The following is a 16,668-nucleotide window of genomic DNA, read 5'->3' on the forward strand; positions in this document are numbered from 1 at the left end:
GGAATGTTATCTCCTTATTCTAAAACAATATATCCTCTAACCAGGATAGAATGTTTTTAACTTGGGGATTCTTTAAGCACAGTAAATCAGAGTTACCTTTATAAACAGTCCAGCAAGCTCTCTTATACAAGGTTCCAATAGTGAATCTGGTGTTTAAGGATGATTTGAACATGGTCCCCTAACTTGGCTCAGCTCTTCTCTTCTCTTTCCTCTCTCTCTGTCATTTCTCTCCTCCTCTCTTGTGTGTTCTCTGTAGTTTCTCTGTCTTTTGCCCTGTGTTCCTACACAGTTAATGACTGGAATGATGGAAAGGCAAGTTACAGGAGTGTGTCTGCCCTTCCTCATTCTGCCCAGAGTCACAAAGAATTTAACGGAGATAACCATTCCAATTCCATTTGATCATTGTGTCTCACGCCCCCTACAGTTCGGTAAAAAACTTGTTCTTCTATACCTTGTTTTTACCCTGAAACCCAGAACTGCAAATGTTAACACTAGCTAGATGTTGACCATTGTCTCTAGATCCGGAGACACCTCAACAGCAACTTCCATAGCTCTAACAGTATCTTTCTCAACATGTGTGCAAGGTCAGGCGTATTGAAATGGAGACCTGTCAGGAAGTTTAGACTGCTTATAAGATTAAAGGCGTATCTGCAAAGTTGTGGTGTTATGTGGCTGATGTATATGAATATATTAAAGGGGAACTCAAACACCTTTTTTATATTTTGGGGTTAGAAAGAAACGACATTGATGAGCACATTTCACATCTCAATGAAAGCGAGATGTACACATTAACGTGTAAAACCTCCAATTTACATCACGGAATGTAACAGTGCTTTGATTCAGTACGAGGCAACAAAAACTTCTAGTGACATGAAAAGGCCCCATTTCATTGTAAATGAGCAGTGAATACAGCTCTTTTAATGCAATGGAAATACTGTTCCCGACTTCGAGAAGTATTTGTAAGTCTGCATGCAGATCACAAAGTTCACAATTTTGCAATAATAATAATAATAAAAACTTAATTTTATATAGCACCTTTAAAAGTGGCTTATCAAAACATTTTACAGAATGACAACAACAAAAATACACAATATATACACAATGAAAATGAACAATGAGAGGAGACAGTAGATGGGGGTACTGAATATGATAGGAGCAAATGGGTATATAACAGAACCAGTTAAGTAAAGGCCCTTCTAAAGATGAAGGTTTTGAGTCTGGATTTGAAAGAGCTTAGGGAAAGTGACTCTTTGATATCCATGGGGTAGAGTTCCAGAGCTCTACCCCATGGATAAGGGGAAAAGGAGAAGGCCTGGTCACCCATAGACGGGCTTGGGGAACAGATAGTAAACCAGAATTAAAAGAGCAAAGGTTGTGAGAGTAGGACAATAATAGCCCAGGCAGGTACTGAATTGCCAAGCCATGCAGACCCTTAAGGTGACACTAAACCTGACTGGAAGCCAGTGCAAGGACATCAGGATAGGAGTAATTTCATTGCTTACACTTCACCTGGTCAGGATTCTGGCTGCTGAATTTTGGACATACTGGAGTTTGTTCAATGTGGATTTAGAATCCCCAGCAGGTAGAGCATTGCAACGCTCATTATAGCATTACAATACGGAAAAAGACAAATGCTTGATCAGGTTTTCAGCAACAGTTAGCAATAACATAGGACGTAGTCTGGTGAGGTGAAAGAACAATGTTTTGACAATATGTTGCAAATGTGGGTCGACCATCAAGCTTGAATCAAATATTACCCCGGGTTTATCAATTTTGACTAAATATAGTACTATCCACAGAAAAGGTTTCTGCATTGGCTTTACAAAGTTGATGGGGGGTACCGATGAGCACTTCAGTTTTGTCATAGTTTAGATGAAGGAAATTTTGAGTTATCCATGTTTTTATGTGAGATATGCAATTTGAGAGAATAGACAATCACATCAGTGTCAGGTTTGGTATAGATGTAGATTTGAATATTGTCAGCGTAGAAATAATAGTTGAGGCCATGTGATCTTAAAAGCTGAACGAGTGGAAACATGTAAATACCACCAGACTTAATGAGTCCAATTTCAGAGCAGTGTCAGAAACTCCAAACACAGTATCAAGATGTCATGGTTAACAATGTCGAAAGCAGCACTGAGATCAAGAAGAATGAGGATGGAAAGAGAACCAGAATTAGTAATAGAATGTAATAGATTAAACCCTAAATATGTCATAACATGCATCTGCTACCTGTATAAATTCTATCAATTTTATAGTATTTTCTATCAGGTGTTCTTCTTGTGTGCATTTGTATTGAAACAAATATTGTTGGGTTAGCTCTCCATGTGAACTCAATTGATTGCTTCCCAAGTGATCAAGTGTCACAAGCAAAGTTTGCTAGATATTGTTTTCAGTCCTAAAAGTGAATACAATCCAACATTTAGATTGAAGTGTAAATTAATGTCAGGGAGTTGACTGTTGGTAACAAAATAACCCTGTGCGAAGCTGAAGAGTTGAATCTTAATAATCGAGAGAAGGTGTCCGAATCGCTAGGCAAGGAGTAGTCCGAGGTTGGTGAGCAAAAGTAAAAAGCCGAGTAAGTAGAACAACAAGGGTGCGTAGGGTAAGCTCTTCTCGAGAAGTCCTCAATAGCGAGCGAGGGCAAGATGTGAAGAGGGGGTTTAAATCTGAAAAAGAGCGTAAGCTTAATCAGGGCGTGAGTGCTTGCTGCATGTGGGAATGCGATGGTGCTTGTGCGGCAGAGTGCGGTTCGTGACAATTTAGGCACAGATGCCATTAATGCCGATACATAATATTTTCTTTCCTTGTTTACTTTAGATCATTCAAATCAGGATTTGAACAGAGCAAGTTTGCCCTTCAGCTTGAAGCTGTTGATGGTTTAAATGTGGGTGCTAACCTGGCAGAAGATGGTCACCATCATGTGCTGTTTACAGTGCTGGAGAACTGAAGCTCTTATAACAAGAATTGTTTGAGCATGGAAGCTCTTAGCAGCATACTTAGGGATGGCTGACAACAGTATTTTAAATAATGCAGGAAGAATGGGATAAAGCAGCTGCATAACATGTTTAACAGTTAACAATATTTTCGTATTTGTTTCTAAGAAATGGAGTTGCACTAGCACACATGTTCAGTTCAGTATTGAGTGAGATGAGTCTTAACTGTCATGTGAAAGCACAAGTAAGGTACTCGTGAGTTGTTGCCAATTTAATAAACGTCTAAAGTCCTTATGTTTCCCTTGTAAAACCTCTGAACATCAAGCTGCACAAAAGCAGTACAATGACTGTATACAGTATATTGAAGTCTTTAACAGCAAATATCCAGCAATCACGGTTTTATATAAATCACAGGACAGTTTTACATAATGTAACTGTATTTTTTTTTTTCTGTGTACTACATATTTCCGGCTCGCGTGACTATTTCACTTGCTTCTTCTTGCAGAAGTTTCTGTACATTGAAGAAGTGGGTCATGGTCGACCACAGGCAGGCTCTTTGAAAGCTAACTTTGTTTGGCTTTTTATTAAAGTGTAGTGTATGAGGGCACAGGATTCATTTATAGTTTTGCATAGTTGCTGTTTTGAATCTTTAGATTTAAGACTTGCACAAATTGAGAGAAGTGAATTCTTAGTTTGGGACGGGGAGTGGTTATTGACAACATTGCTTTGACAACGTGATTGTAAACAGTTACAGTATATGACGAATGAAGACTAGTCAGGCATTCTAGTTCAGGAGTCTTTATTTGAAAACCTGAAGTGTTCTTGAACAAAGACCTACAGAGGCTTAAAATTGAACAACTCCATTTTGTCATCTTAAATGATAAAAAAAGCATTTGAATTTGAACTGTAAAATATGTAAATGGAATCTTTTTATATTATTGAACTTGAAAGGTAGTGGAGTTAGGGTTATGGAAGTGTTAGGAGATCTGGAAAGTATGTCTTTAACCTTAGGTTAATTTCTGTTGATTTTCATAAAGTTCCATTTATAATTACGGTTAGCTAAGCTGTAATTTACTGTAAATTAGTAAACATTTTTGTTAACCTGGAAAAAAAGCTGCCACTTTATTTTGTAATAAATGTTTCTTTTTCAATAAACATCTACTCCTGTAGATTTCCATATACTTTATTTAAGACTTTGTACTTGCCTGTGGGATGGGTTGTTTTCTTGTTTTTCATGCTGTAGTGGCTGGGTTTCTATGTTGTGACTCAAAATGTGCCTGATCTGCAGAAGCTGTGAATAGACTTGCATGTGGTATAATGCAGGAAGGATTAGTTTAATCTGAAGCCACTTTAGCAGATTCATGGGGGCCTGAATAAAAGGGTTAAATTTAACCGGAAGCTGTTTTTAATAATGTTAAAGTAAAGATGACTTACTGTATGTTCTAGCTTTGAAGGAGTCACAGTTTCCTTCCTAAAGGCTGGCATTTCCTGTGACACGAGCATAGTTTCTCATTTCATAGAACTAATACAAGTACTTATGGTTCTGAGGTCCTTGATAGAAGGACATAAAAGAATATTTATAAGATGAAGAATTAAGATACATTCTAAACCACAAATTTACATAAAATACAGAAACCTTAAAAAATATTGGGCATAGGTTTATGTAAGTGTAGACTGGTAAGTAGTGGCAATGCACTACAATGTCTGTAATGAGAAATGTGGTTTGTCACAGTAAAGCATTCTCTGGTACTTCTAGTTGCATGTTGTGTTTTTAGTTCAATTTGACGAATTACAATGTGTCGTTGGAATTTTGCTTCCAGAACTGATGCAGTTGCTGTTGTGGAAGCACAGCCTGTAATTCTAGGCACTTACAGTACAAACAGTATTAACAGGTGTTGAACTGTATTCTTATATGAATTAATAATGTACCTAAGGATCTAGCAGATTCTACCATCTGTCTGTTGTGCACACTTTAGACAGTGGATTATCTTCCTAGCTGTGTTATCGTCTGTTTGGCATGCAGTTTAATATTGTAATGTAACGAAGTGGGAGTGGGAAGAGCCGTGGCAAACACTGGTAAAAGCCGATGCCCTGTCTGAGGGGGCAGAGGCACCGGTGTGAGTCTAGCGAAAACCGAACAAAAAAAAAGAATTTGAAAAATGCACTGCTTTGAACAGTGGCATTCAGGCTGGACTGTCCCTATTCAGCGTGGTCCAGCTTCACTGAAGCTCACAAAGAAAAAATATGAGACAAGGGATTTTGTGTAAAATCACACTGATATTGGTGTGATGCGTTTGATTCTGGATATGTGTTCTCTTCTCTCTATTGCAAATGATGATGGAATCTGCAGTATATTTTCCATGGTAACATTCTTAATTCTCTGCCCTTCTTTGGGAAGAGATAGAATCCCTTTTCCAGTCCAGATTGTGGCTTTTGTAACCATGAAATTATCTCCAGTCTCTTTATGTATTTCATGAATGGTCCTGCTTTTTGGCAAGAGCCTGAAGCATTTTCATCAGATCATATCTGTGGCACAATCGGTCAGTAGCTGAAATGGTGGCAGCTGAGATTATTTTCATGTTGGTTTTTTTAGCTTCAATTTGGCTCAATCTTGCCGATATTTCAGGTGCCTTTTTTGGAGACACCCTAATAAGATCCAAGCATTCAAAGACCATTCAAAGTAGCAGACCAGCCAAATTGACGCTGGGATCTTGGTGACCATGAGTCTTAGGAAACACTAGTTGTAAGCAGCTTGCAGTGTTAGTTTGTAGATGTTTTTTTACAACATAATATAGCAAACAGGGTCAGGGTCCAGGGTGTGGAATGTTATGGGTTCAAATCCCTGCTAAGACCCTTGATCAAATTACTTTACACCCAAATTCCCAACATAAAATACCCAACTGTAGAGATTAGTGCAATTGTAAGTTGCTTTGGATAAAACTGTAAGCCAAATCAATTAGTTATAAAGTACCACAGATACAGTTTCCAGTTTAACCAGGTGTGTCTTTTTTTAACAATAACTGGTCATTGTTTTAAAAAGACACAAAGATTATGTACTGTATGTAGTGTGTGTAGATGTTACAATGTCTTAAATTAAGCCTCTGTAGGTACAAAAACTGCTCAAAAACAACCCCTTTAAATGGCTGTATCAAAAAATCCATTCATCCATTTTCTAACTTCTCCATCCAATTCTGGGTCACAGGAGAGATCCTATCTCTGCAAACAAAAGGCACAAGGCGGGGTGCACCTTAGATTGGGATGCCAGTCCATCGTAGATCTCAAAACATTATTATTGTGAAATTTTGCATTAAAACCTCCATTTGACATGGCCAAATGTACTGTATGTGCTGAATTTCAGGAAAAATGAAAAGATGGTCATGACAAAACTGAATGACCATATTCTAAGGGACGGTCTTTAGAAAAGACTGATCATTATCTGAAATATCTGCAGCAGAGAGAAAACACATTTGGCATGGTCACACCTTGTGATCAATCTAAACATGATTGGAAAAATATGTTTGAAACAGGTATTAAAACCAAAGTTCCTATAACCATCCATATCACTGTAAGGTCACACAGTTTAGAGAACTTTGTCTATTTTCAGATTTTGTTTTTGGCATATGTGCGTAAGCAGAAAGTGTGTAAAAAAATCACATTTTCAGTGCTGTAATCCAGTGATCCTCCCTGATCATAATTGTTGCACAGTTCAGAAGCAGAGCTGCTTGTTTCAACAACCTTTTTTTGTAAAGAAGTGCTGGGTCATAAAGGAAAAAAAGAATCACCTTTTCCATTTCATAAAAAGCTAAAGAGAAATGGACCTTGTATTCAGATATACTGCTGTTCTGTATCAGAATGCTTTTCAGCACCTGGAGGTGTACAAGAGAGAGAGTGGATACTGATCACCCACACAACTTGTGGACTCTCTGGAATCAGAACTACATTTATATTCCAGAATAACGGGGCTCAGGTCCTGTGCTTTTGAATTTATGAACTCTTTAGGAAAGGTAACCAAATTCTCAAATTACAGTTCTAGCTAAACTCAATAATAGATAGACCATGGAGCAAACATCATCCTGAAAGTTACAGAAAAGTAAAATCTGTGAACATTAACAGCAGATTTATCCCAGACTCTAATCCCACATCTTTCATATGGATTTGCTCTTTGATTCTCTAATGCTGGATAGAAAGTGCTTTTCCAGTGCTTCCTGGGATCAGACCCTAACTCTTATTATATACTCTGCACTGTGCCTGAGTTTTTAATTAATGTGTTTTTTTTTTCCAGATGGTTTTGATCTTTCAGATGCTTTAGGTGGTTCAGGTAAGTTTTAATTAAACACTTTCATCTTTGTTCTAAGGTTTACTTTGGTTTGACTTCCATTACTTCTCAAGTTTTAAATTACAATTTAGGTGATGTGTTGTTTTATAAATCTAGTGTAAATCTAATTAAAAAAAATTCTTAAGCATTGCAGTTGTTGCACCTTCCATTATACATTATTTCTTCATTTCATTTGTTCTTTTTCCTTAAAACCTACAATTATAGATCCTGTTACTGCAAAACCTAAACCAAAACCACCAAAGGACACTGGTACTGGTGAGTTTCAGCATTTTTTCTTTAGAAAAATATCTTATTAGAAAGAAATTTCATGTGAATAATCCCATTTAAAAAAATGTATTACTAATAGAAGGCATATGGGTTTTATATGCAGTATTAATTTGCAGAAAATACTCTCCTGTAACACCTTTGAAAACTACTCTAAGAAGTATGTATAAATTACCATTGATAATTATTGCAAAAAAGGCAAAGAAACAAGTGAATCTATCATTATGAACTATTATACTTTCTTTTGCTGTAACATCTGATTAGTGTAGCATTGCTGCACCACAGTGTTGGGCCCTGGCTTCAGTTCCTGGGGTGCTATCTGCCTGGAGTTTGTGTGTTCTCCCATGTTTGCATGGGTTTCCTTCTGGCACTATGGTTTCCTCCCACAGTCCAAAGATATACTAGTAGGTTAACTGGCTTCTGGGAAAAATTAGCCCTGGTGTGGGTGTGTGTGCTTGTGTCTGTGTCTGCACTGTGATGGACTGGCATTCTGTCCAGTGTCTACCCAGCCCGTTGCTTGCTGGGACAGGCTCCGGCTCCCCCGCGGCCCTGAATTGGATGAATCGGTTCGAAAACGGATGGCTGGATCATAGTAGTGTTACAAATCAGTAAAAATGTTAGTTATCTGCTTATTCTTCACAAAGGTCTTACCATCCATTACACCTCAGAGATTTAGTTACAGGTACTTTTCCAGATGTCTTTTCTAATAACTTTTTAATGTAGCGAAAGGAAAAAAAAATGCATGTGCCATTGTTTGTAGCACTCTTATCAAGTTACTCATTGCAGACTGTGGCCAAGTGTGTTAAAGTGAGAACTGAATGGTCCTAAATTGATAAACGATCTATATTTTTGAGGTGTGTTAAACCGAAAAAGTGCAAATTAAGAGCATGTAAATTGAGAACTACCTGTATTGTGCTGCAGGTTAATATACAGATAGGTGTTTCAGTTGTATACTTGTCTGCTTTTTCTCCAGGTGACTTTGACCTTGGAGATGTTCTTGATATGCCAGGTAAGTTCTGCTTAATGTAATTCTGGCTCTACTTTTATGAAAGTTTGGATGTTCCTTGATCTGGTTCTCATGGGTTTTGGGTAGTAATCTTTTACTACAGCTACCCCTTTTATTTCTGTTTTAATTTGTGTTGAAATGTTCCAGCTCTTCTAAATTCCAGAACCATAGATCCACAATCTCTGCATTTTTGCCTTTGATCAAATTTTACTTTACTTATTATTTCTTTGATGTAAATGTAATATTTTATTTCTTTAAAGTGTGTCATGAAAAGGGGCCAGTAAGAAATCATTGTTTTTTTTGTGGCAATGATTTAATCTCTTCCTGGAAACCTTTTCTCTATGGTTTCTCTAATACCTATCAGGAGACATTAATTCACTAATGAACGAGCATTGAAAGTGCAGACAGTTTTGGGGTCAGCTTTCAGACTATGAGAAAAACATTTTGTGAAGTTTATCACACAAAACTCTTTTTGTTTCAGGTCCCACTAAGCCTCCAGTGACTCCTAAACCAAAGAAACCTTCTGGAGGTAAGTATTTATAATGAAACAATGCCATAATGAAATAGTCAAATGTATAAAAATATCAGTAGTAGAAAAAGGACTAACCCTCTACTCTAATTTGAGTCTGAGGTTTCTCTAATCACATTTTTTGTTCCAGATGAATTTAATCTTGGTGATGCTTTAGGAGGTCCAGGTAAGTTCCCATGACATATTATACTGTACATACAGAGCATATCCTTGACTGTACCTTTAATACTTTAGTCTATGATAAAATATTGAATAACTAATAGTGACTTGCTTGTTTTTTAATTTGGAATCTGTTTCCATGTCATGTTGTCTTTATAATGTAAAGGAAGCCAAAACAGAATCAGTAGTATTAAATAAAATAAAAACAGTACTTCACTCATAGATTCCTTCAGCTTTTGTTATACATTATGTTCTTGTCAAAAACTTTGATTTAGATCCACATCCTACCAAGCGTCCAGCAGTTCCCCCAAAGAACCCTGGAAAGGGTGAGTTGTAGCATTTTCTTCTTACTTCTGTTCAGTTTATTTGTCATATGCACAAATGCAATGAAATGCTAATTTGCTTGTATACTCCGATACAAAGACAGTCACCAGAAAATACACAGAACAGCAGCAACAACAACAAGTAAAATAACATACAACTTTAAAAAAGCAAGTCAAGCAGTGTGAGAAGAGAAAACAACCTATCGGTGTGAGTAGTAATGTAGACGAGTTTAGTCAGTGGTAGGGGTAGAGTTCAGTAATCTGACAGTTTGTGGGAAGAAACTCTCTCTCTGAATCTGGAGGTCCATGGATTTATTCTCCTATAATGCTTGCCAGAGGGAGAAACCAGGATGATTGTTGTCCTTGGCAATACCTTCCCCTTCCTGAGACAGCGAGTTGTAAAAATGTCCACAATAGAGGGAAGCGGTATTCCAATGATGGACTTGGCTGACATGATCACCCCCTGTAACGACTTCCAGTCAGACAACAAGCTGCTGCCAAACCACACTGCAATGCCACACATGCGCACACTCTCAGTAGCGCACCTGTAAAATGTAGTAAAGACAGTTGAACATAGACAAACTTTTTTCAACTGTCCATGGAAAGAAGGTGCTGTCTTGCCTTCTTTGTAGCTCCAGTTACGTGCTGGGGCCACCTTAAATCATTAGTAATGAAGGTGCCCAGGAACTTGAAACTGCTAACCATCTCTACTGCCACCCCATTGATGTGAACAGGGGTGTGGTTTCCTCCCTGTTTTCTAAAATCGATAGCCAGCTCTTTGGTTTTGCTGAGGGAGAGATTATTGTCAAGGCACCTCTCCACCAGGTTCCTGACCTCATCCCTGTAGGCTGTGTCATCATTACTGGCGATTTGGCCAGTGATAGCAGTGTCATCAGCATATTTGTAGGTGGAGTTGTAGCTGTGTCTGGCCACACAATCTTGAGTGAACAAGGGAAACAGCAGGGGGCATGAAAGAAAGCTTCCCATTGACCCTCACAGTTTGTGGTCGGCCAGTCAGGAAATCCAGAATCCAGCTGCATAGAGAGGTGCTGATGCCCAAGTCATTTTGTTTGCTGACTAGGGTAAGTGGAACTGTAATATGTGTCTTTTTATCATCTGAATGAGCGAAGGCAGTGTGAAGAGCCAGGGAAATAGCATTTAGCCTCATCGGTGGACTTGTTACACAGGTATGCAGACTGCCGGGGGTCTAAGCACTCAGTTATCATTGTGTTAATGTGCCTCATGACCAGCCTTTCAAATCATTTCCTTACGTACGCTGATGAACTTTTAAACACTGCCCAGTCCACAGATACAAAGCAGTGCTGCAGTACTTCATTTGTCTTCTCCGTCCAGTGTTGTACTGTTCTTCTCGACACATTCTCCTGCTTCAGCTTCTGCTTGTAAGCCGGCTGGAGAAACACCGACAGATGATCCAACTGTCCAAAGTGTAGGCGAGGGATAGAGCGGTAGGTGTCTTTGATAGCAGTGTAGCAGTTATCAAGAATATTCGCACCCCTTGTTGGGCAGGAGACATGCTGGTAATATTTCGGAAGAACTGACCTCAGGTTGGTCTCGTTAAAGTCCCTCGGAACAATAGATACAGCATCAAGGTAAGCAGTTTCATAGTTGTTAATGGTGGCATATAATTCTCTGAGTGCTGCTTTCATGTCCGCTTTCGGGTGGAGTGTACATCGCAGACATAATAACAAATGAAGATTCTCTTGGTAGATGGAAAGGACAGCATTTTACAGTTGGATATTTCAGGTCCGGAGAGCAAAATCGCTTTAGAATTTTCACGTCATACTTCTATAAGAAAGGAAGTTTAATTAACTTTGACATTTCAATTAAACATTGCCATCTAATAAAACATAATGTTTTGATTTTCTCATCAGTTATGTATTGCTGTGTGAAACACATGATCTCAAAAAGCCAAATAGCACTGTTCATGAGGTACAAGTTTATAGAAAGTTCCAAAATGATTCCTTTATCTGTTAGGGTGTCCCCTTATTTAAGTCAATTAATTCATCAGCTTAATACTAATTATTCACAGACTGGGGCTTATTATTGCAGTGTGCAGTAGCTGTATGTATTGAGTGAGCTTTTGTTCTTGTTTTGGTTTTCAGTACATTGCACAGCTCAGGTGAAAAACTGCCAAGGACAAAAATACCCATAAGGATATCAAGTGCAATAAAGAGTATCAAGAGAAATCTCAGTCAAGACATGGTTGTACATTGGCTCCAACACCAAAATTTCACAAGCTTGCACTGATCGGGAGTAATGTTTCCTGAATGACTCACTCTTTGCCTCTTACATATTTACCAGGGCGCCCTGCAATTGTTCATAATTTGTGAAGCTTTTGAGCATGAAGCACTGTGCATATTTCAGGATCTAGAGGAAACCTACTAGAGTCCCAGGTTTTCATATTTTTGCTCTCTGTGTCCAAGAAGGTGTCTTGGAATGCTGGCCTAACATCTGCTCGAGGGCTAACTCAATTGTATTTAAGTCTTGTTCAGCTGGTCTGACCTCATCCTTATCTAATGTTTATCTTGCATAAAAAATCAGTCCTTTGCCAGTCATTTAGCTATTGAACGGAGAATTGAACAGCTTAGTCATCCTCAGAAAAATCTTCTAAGGGTTTGGCACATCAGTTGACCCATTTTAAATTGTTGATAGACTCTAAGTAACACCTGAACAAAGAGTTGAGGATAGAGACTGCTCCTGGTCCTCTCTGTCAGCGTGTGACTGGTGCTTGGTAGCCTAGATTTTGGGAATACCCTGTAACAGGGTGCTTCCGGATTTATGCAGCTGGAATGCTATCGGATCTAGATTGTGTGTCCTACTCAGTGCCAATTCCCCATGTTACTGTCTCCTTTCACATGCAGTGTCTTTTGATTCTTCTGTCTGTCCATTTTCTAACTTTTTCATCCAATTCAGGGCAGCTGGAGCCTAACCTGTCAAGCAACAGGTGCAAGGCAGGAACGTGACACCAGTCCAGTCTGTGTGCAGACACACAGGCACGCACACACACTCTCACCTGGGCCAGTTTTCACAGAAGCCAATTAACCAATTGGGAGCCAATTAGGAGAGTCAGTTGGAAGAAAACCGGCCACCAGGAGGAAATCCACACAAATATGGGGAAAACATACAAGCTCCACACAGATAGCACCCCAGAAATTGAACCCAGGGCCCCAGCACTGCAAGGCAGTAATGCTAACCAAAGCTCCACTCTGCCACCCCCTGGCAGATCTCACTTAGGTGAAAACAATTGATCTTGCAGGGGTGAGTGAAGGCTGAGACCCCTTTATTACACTCTGTGGCTCCAAGAACCATCTCAGTCTATACAGAAACAAATTTCAATTTCCAGATTCACTTCATTATTTTTTTTATTTCTCTTTATTTTAGTTTTGTTGTGAGACATGTTTCTCCTTGCTGTGATCTGCATTTCTATGTTAAATTATAGTATGTGCAAACTTTTAAAAAGATGAATACGTCCTTCCACCAACATCTGCACTCGCTTCCCTATTGCTCTCTCGACACTTCTCCTTCCTCCCACACTGTTAACCCTCCTCCATGCTGTTTTCACCCCTCTCCAACTACTCACTTCATTCCCAATCCTCTTTTCCTTCACCTCCTTCATCCTGTATCCAGTGGTCAATCTCTGGTCCTCGACCCTAAACTTTATTTACAACGGGCACATGAACATTTCCTTTTCTCTTCAGCCCCTCTTGCCTGTTTCTTTTTATTCCCTTTCCTCGTCTCTCAAGACTCTTGTTGGCTCCTCCTCTCATACTTTTCAACTATCTGTCCTTTCACAAGCTCTTGCTTTATTTTTTTTGAGCAACAAGCATAAAATCTGCCTTTTCCGCTCAGTTCATTGTACCCCTTTTCTCTTGGGTTTGTGAGATTTGAAACCTCAATGCATAAAGTCCTGGACCTGTACATTCTCCCATTGAGAATGAACATTTCTTCCCATTTCACCCTTTTCCTCGGTGCTCACAGTGCCTGAGTCTGCAGTGAGAGGCCATGCGTTTTGACTAGTAGTGGTTTCTATGGAAACAAAGATCCAAACCGTTCGTTAGCTCTGGGAGTGAGGAGGCCGGCTATTCAGGCCAAAATTGCCAAAAATCTGTTTTCGTTTTTGCGCATCTGACTGACTTGTATTAGACCAGTCTAAGTGACCAGATTAAGATGACCTTGATGTTTAGACTTATGTAGTTTTGTGCCTCTGGCCCTAGGAATTAGTCCTCTCCAGACTGGACGACTGCAGCCATATCCTGACAAGCTTGCCTGCTGCAGCAGTCTGACCTCTCCTGCTTACAGGCGTAATCTCTGTCTCGCCACCAGGGAGATGCATAATGTAACTGTAAATTTGCTTTCTTTCAGGTGGATCTTTTGATAATGATGACCTAGGCTATGTTGCTGGAGAAGGAGATTATAATCCTGATAAAGGCAAGGGTGGAGGCAGGAGTGGAGGTAGGATTATGTTGCAGTTTTGTTTTTTTACAAGAACAGGAAAAATGTTTCTGGACATTCTTTGTCATTCTTGGGGTTATTATTTAGTTCTAACTCCATGTGGGATTTAGTTTGCCTTCTCCTTTGTGTCTTAGCTTCTCTGAATACTGTTTTGAGGTTTTTCGAGAGTTCTAGCCCCATAGCAAATCTTTGATTTTATCCATGAAAAAGGAGAGACACCATTGTTATAAAAAAAAAAATTAACTCTTGGAAACTTTAAGCAATGACCTCAGCTGTTTCTTAGTGGTCTTTGGGAAACCAAAGTCATTTTATAAAAAAAAACAATTTGTAGTCAACCCACAGTTATAAAGTAGAGTGCCTGTAGCGTATAAGGATATTCCTATGCTGTTTATAAAGAGACCATTAAATTATTCACCAGTAAAAAAGTTATGTATGATGTACTACAATTACCATCCACAGCATTCCAGAGTGGAGATAGGTGCTCTGACTTAATAAATTATTTTTACCCACATCTGGTATTTAATGTTTCAGGCATTTGTATGAGAAAAGTGAATGGGGAGCTCCCTGTATATTTATATACACTAGAGACAGAGACTCTCTAAAACTTAATCAAAATGTGTCTATCTGGGTTCCCTCTCTGGGGGCCTGGACTGTGTGGGGGCACCCCATTCTCACAGGTGTCTAGAGCTTGAACTGGGGCTCCTGGGGTTCAGGAGGTAATGCCAGATTTCAAAGCTGCTACCTCAAACCCACCAGATACTTTTTTTGAGTCCAACACCTCTGCCAGTAATCACCTACACAATCCTTTTGCCTAACCTAAATTCATGAGACAGAAGTACAGGCCAGATCTGCAGAATTAACATTAGGCACAGATGTGGCAGGACACCTCTGGGAGGTGCTCCTGTTGTATACTGATGAGTTTCAAAGCCATGGAGGTTAATTAGATAACGCTTTCTCCATGAGGGAGAGCCGTTATCATTAATATTTCATGTTACAGTTCAAGATTAATCGAACTTAGATGGCTTTTCCCCTTAACAGTATGAGACAAGTTTTTTACAGTATCTTGTAGTTGATTTTGAATGACATATATGTTTTTTTTTAACAGGGAGAGCTGAGGGTGACACTCAAGGTAAATATTGGATATTTTATTTTTCATTTGAACAGTGTGTCAATATGATTTAAATTATGAAAATTGTTCCAGAATACTTATGTTTATGTGTATATTTACTCACATATTCAGTTGTATTTGAGATGTATGTATCTTTGGTAGTTATTTCCTTATTGTCGGCATTTATTTACAAACCAAAAACTGAATTTTCATTATTTTGTTTTTCAGGAGGATCTGATCAACCTCAAGGTAAATAATTATTTAATATAATTACAATGTTTCCTTTTTATTATAGTATAGTGTCCTTTTTGTGACTGTAACTTCCATAAAGAAATTCTTCAACATCGCCTCAGACTATAAAAATGCAGCTTGTAATCAGTCTTTCTTTGAAACATGCTCATACAGACCAAAACGTCTTGTCTTTTGTTTGAATTTTGTTCAATCTTAAATCAGTCAGATGGTTTTGTGCTGCTGCTTCTTCACAGTTTTGAAAATCTATTTTTTTTATGTTTCTGGCATATCCCTATGTATGTTTGATTTTTGTACCTTTCACGTATATCTACTTTTGGGGTGGGGATTATTTTGCATTTTACTTTTTAAGATAAGTATTTTCTATGATCGTGCTTACAGACTCTGTACTCAAAGTTTATTTCTAGAACAGACTTAAATTTCCCCTTAGTTGACTTGTCTTCTTTGTGGAATGATTAATGAAATTAGTCATTTTTGTTATGATTTATTTATTTATGTTTTGAAGAACTTTGGGCAAAACTGCAATTTCACTTTGGTTGCCAGGGTGGTTGTTTTGTTGTTATGGTAACCAGGTACTGGGTTCACAAAACCAGTGACTGCTACTTGTTCTTGTTGTTCTGACTTTAGTGGTAGTGCAGTACTACAATTTGTTATGTTTGTGGGGTGTGCTAGGAAATCTCCCAACAGATTTAAAAAATAAACTGGAAATCAATACAGGGACAGTTAAAGACTTAGAATAATGGAGAGCCATATTACTAACTTCCTATTTGGTTTTTGTTGTTTTTACGTGAAATGTGTTTCCTGATTGAAAGGAAGTAAAACCTTTGACTGGAACAAAACATTTTAAGGGATTTAATTATCACACAAGCAAGGAATATGTATCCGTCTGTTTCTGTTCTTTTTGGTTGGGTTTAACTTGACACATGACATTGTCAAGAAAAAAAACTTGTCCGTGATACAGAACACAGTGATAGTACCCTTATCAGTGACTCTCATGTTAGTGCATGTTCCAGCAGTAGCTTTATCACATTGAAAGCGGGAACAGTTTGTTTTCATTAGTACTGGAAAAAAGTAAAGGTTTATAATCTAGCCACTCTTCTCTTGAATTCTTTTTAGTAAAATTCTACTTGTTTTATAACCCCTTACAAAACATTTATGATTTAGAAAAGCAGTATTCATGAAGGCAGTGTTACCAGATAACCTGTTATATGAAAGCCAGTTAATTTTATAAAACATTTGGTCAAATCATGATTGCTTGAAATGACTTTTTAAAGTATAAAAATAA

The 16,668-nt window shown here is 38.4% G+C and overlaps 1 protein-coding gene across 3 annotated transcripts in view; it reads left to right on the plus strand.

Annotated features, from left to right (window-relative positions):
* Nucleotides 1–16,668, plus strand: part of cd99 (CD99 molecule) — a 29,582-nt gene that overhangs the window by 4,822 nt on the left and 8,092 nt on the right. For all 3 annotated transcript variants that reach the window (XM_088913317.1, XM_088913318.1, XM_088913319.1), the window contains exons 2-10: nucleotides 7,219–7,254; nucleotides 7,477–7,527; nucleotides 8,510–8,545; nucleotides 9,024–9,071; nucleotides 9,202–9,237; nucleotides 9,506–9,556; nucleotides 13,937–14,026; nucleotides 15,132–15,155; nucleotides 15,363–15,383. In XM_088913317.1, coding sequence (XP_088769443.1) covers nucleotides 7,219–7,254; nucleotides 7,477–7,527; nucleotides 8,510–8,545; nucleotides 9,024–9,071; nucleotides 9,202–9,237; nucleotides 9,506–9,556; nucleotides 13,937–14,026; nucleotides 15,132–15,155; nucleotides 15,363–15,383 — 393 coding nt within the window. The remainder of the gene's footprint in view (nucleotides 1–7,218; nucleotides 7,255–7,476; nucleotides 7,528–8,509; nucleotides 8,546–9,023; nucleotides 9,072–9,201; nucleotides 9,238–9,505; nucleotides 9,557–13,936; nucleotides 14,027–15,131; nucleotides 15,156–15,362; nucleotides 15,384–16,668) is intronic.

This window comes from Atractosteus spatula, chromosome 4 (genome assembly GCF_055471065.1).
Source record: "Atractosteus spatula isolate fAtrSpa1 chromosome 4, fAtrSpa1.hap1, whole genome shotgun sequence".
Taxonomy (NCBI): domain Eukaryota; kingdom Metazoa; phylum Chordata; class Actinopteri; order Semionotiformes; family Lepisosteidae; genus Atractosteus; species Atractosteus spatula.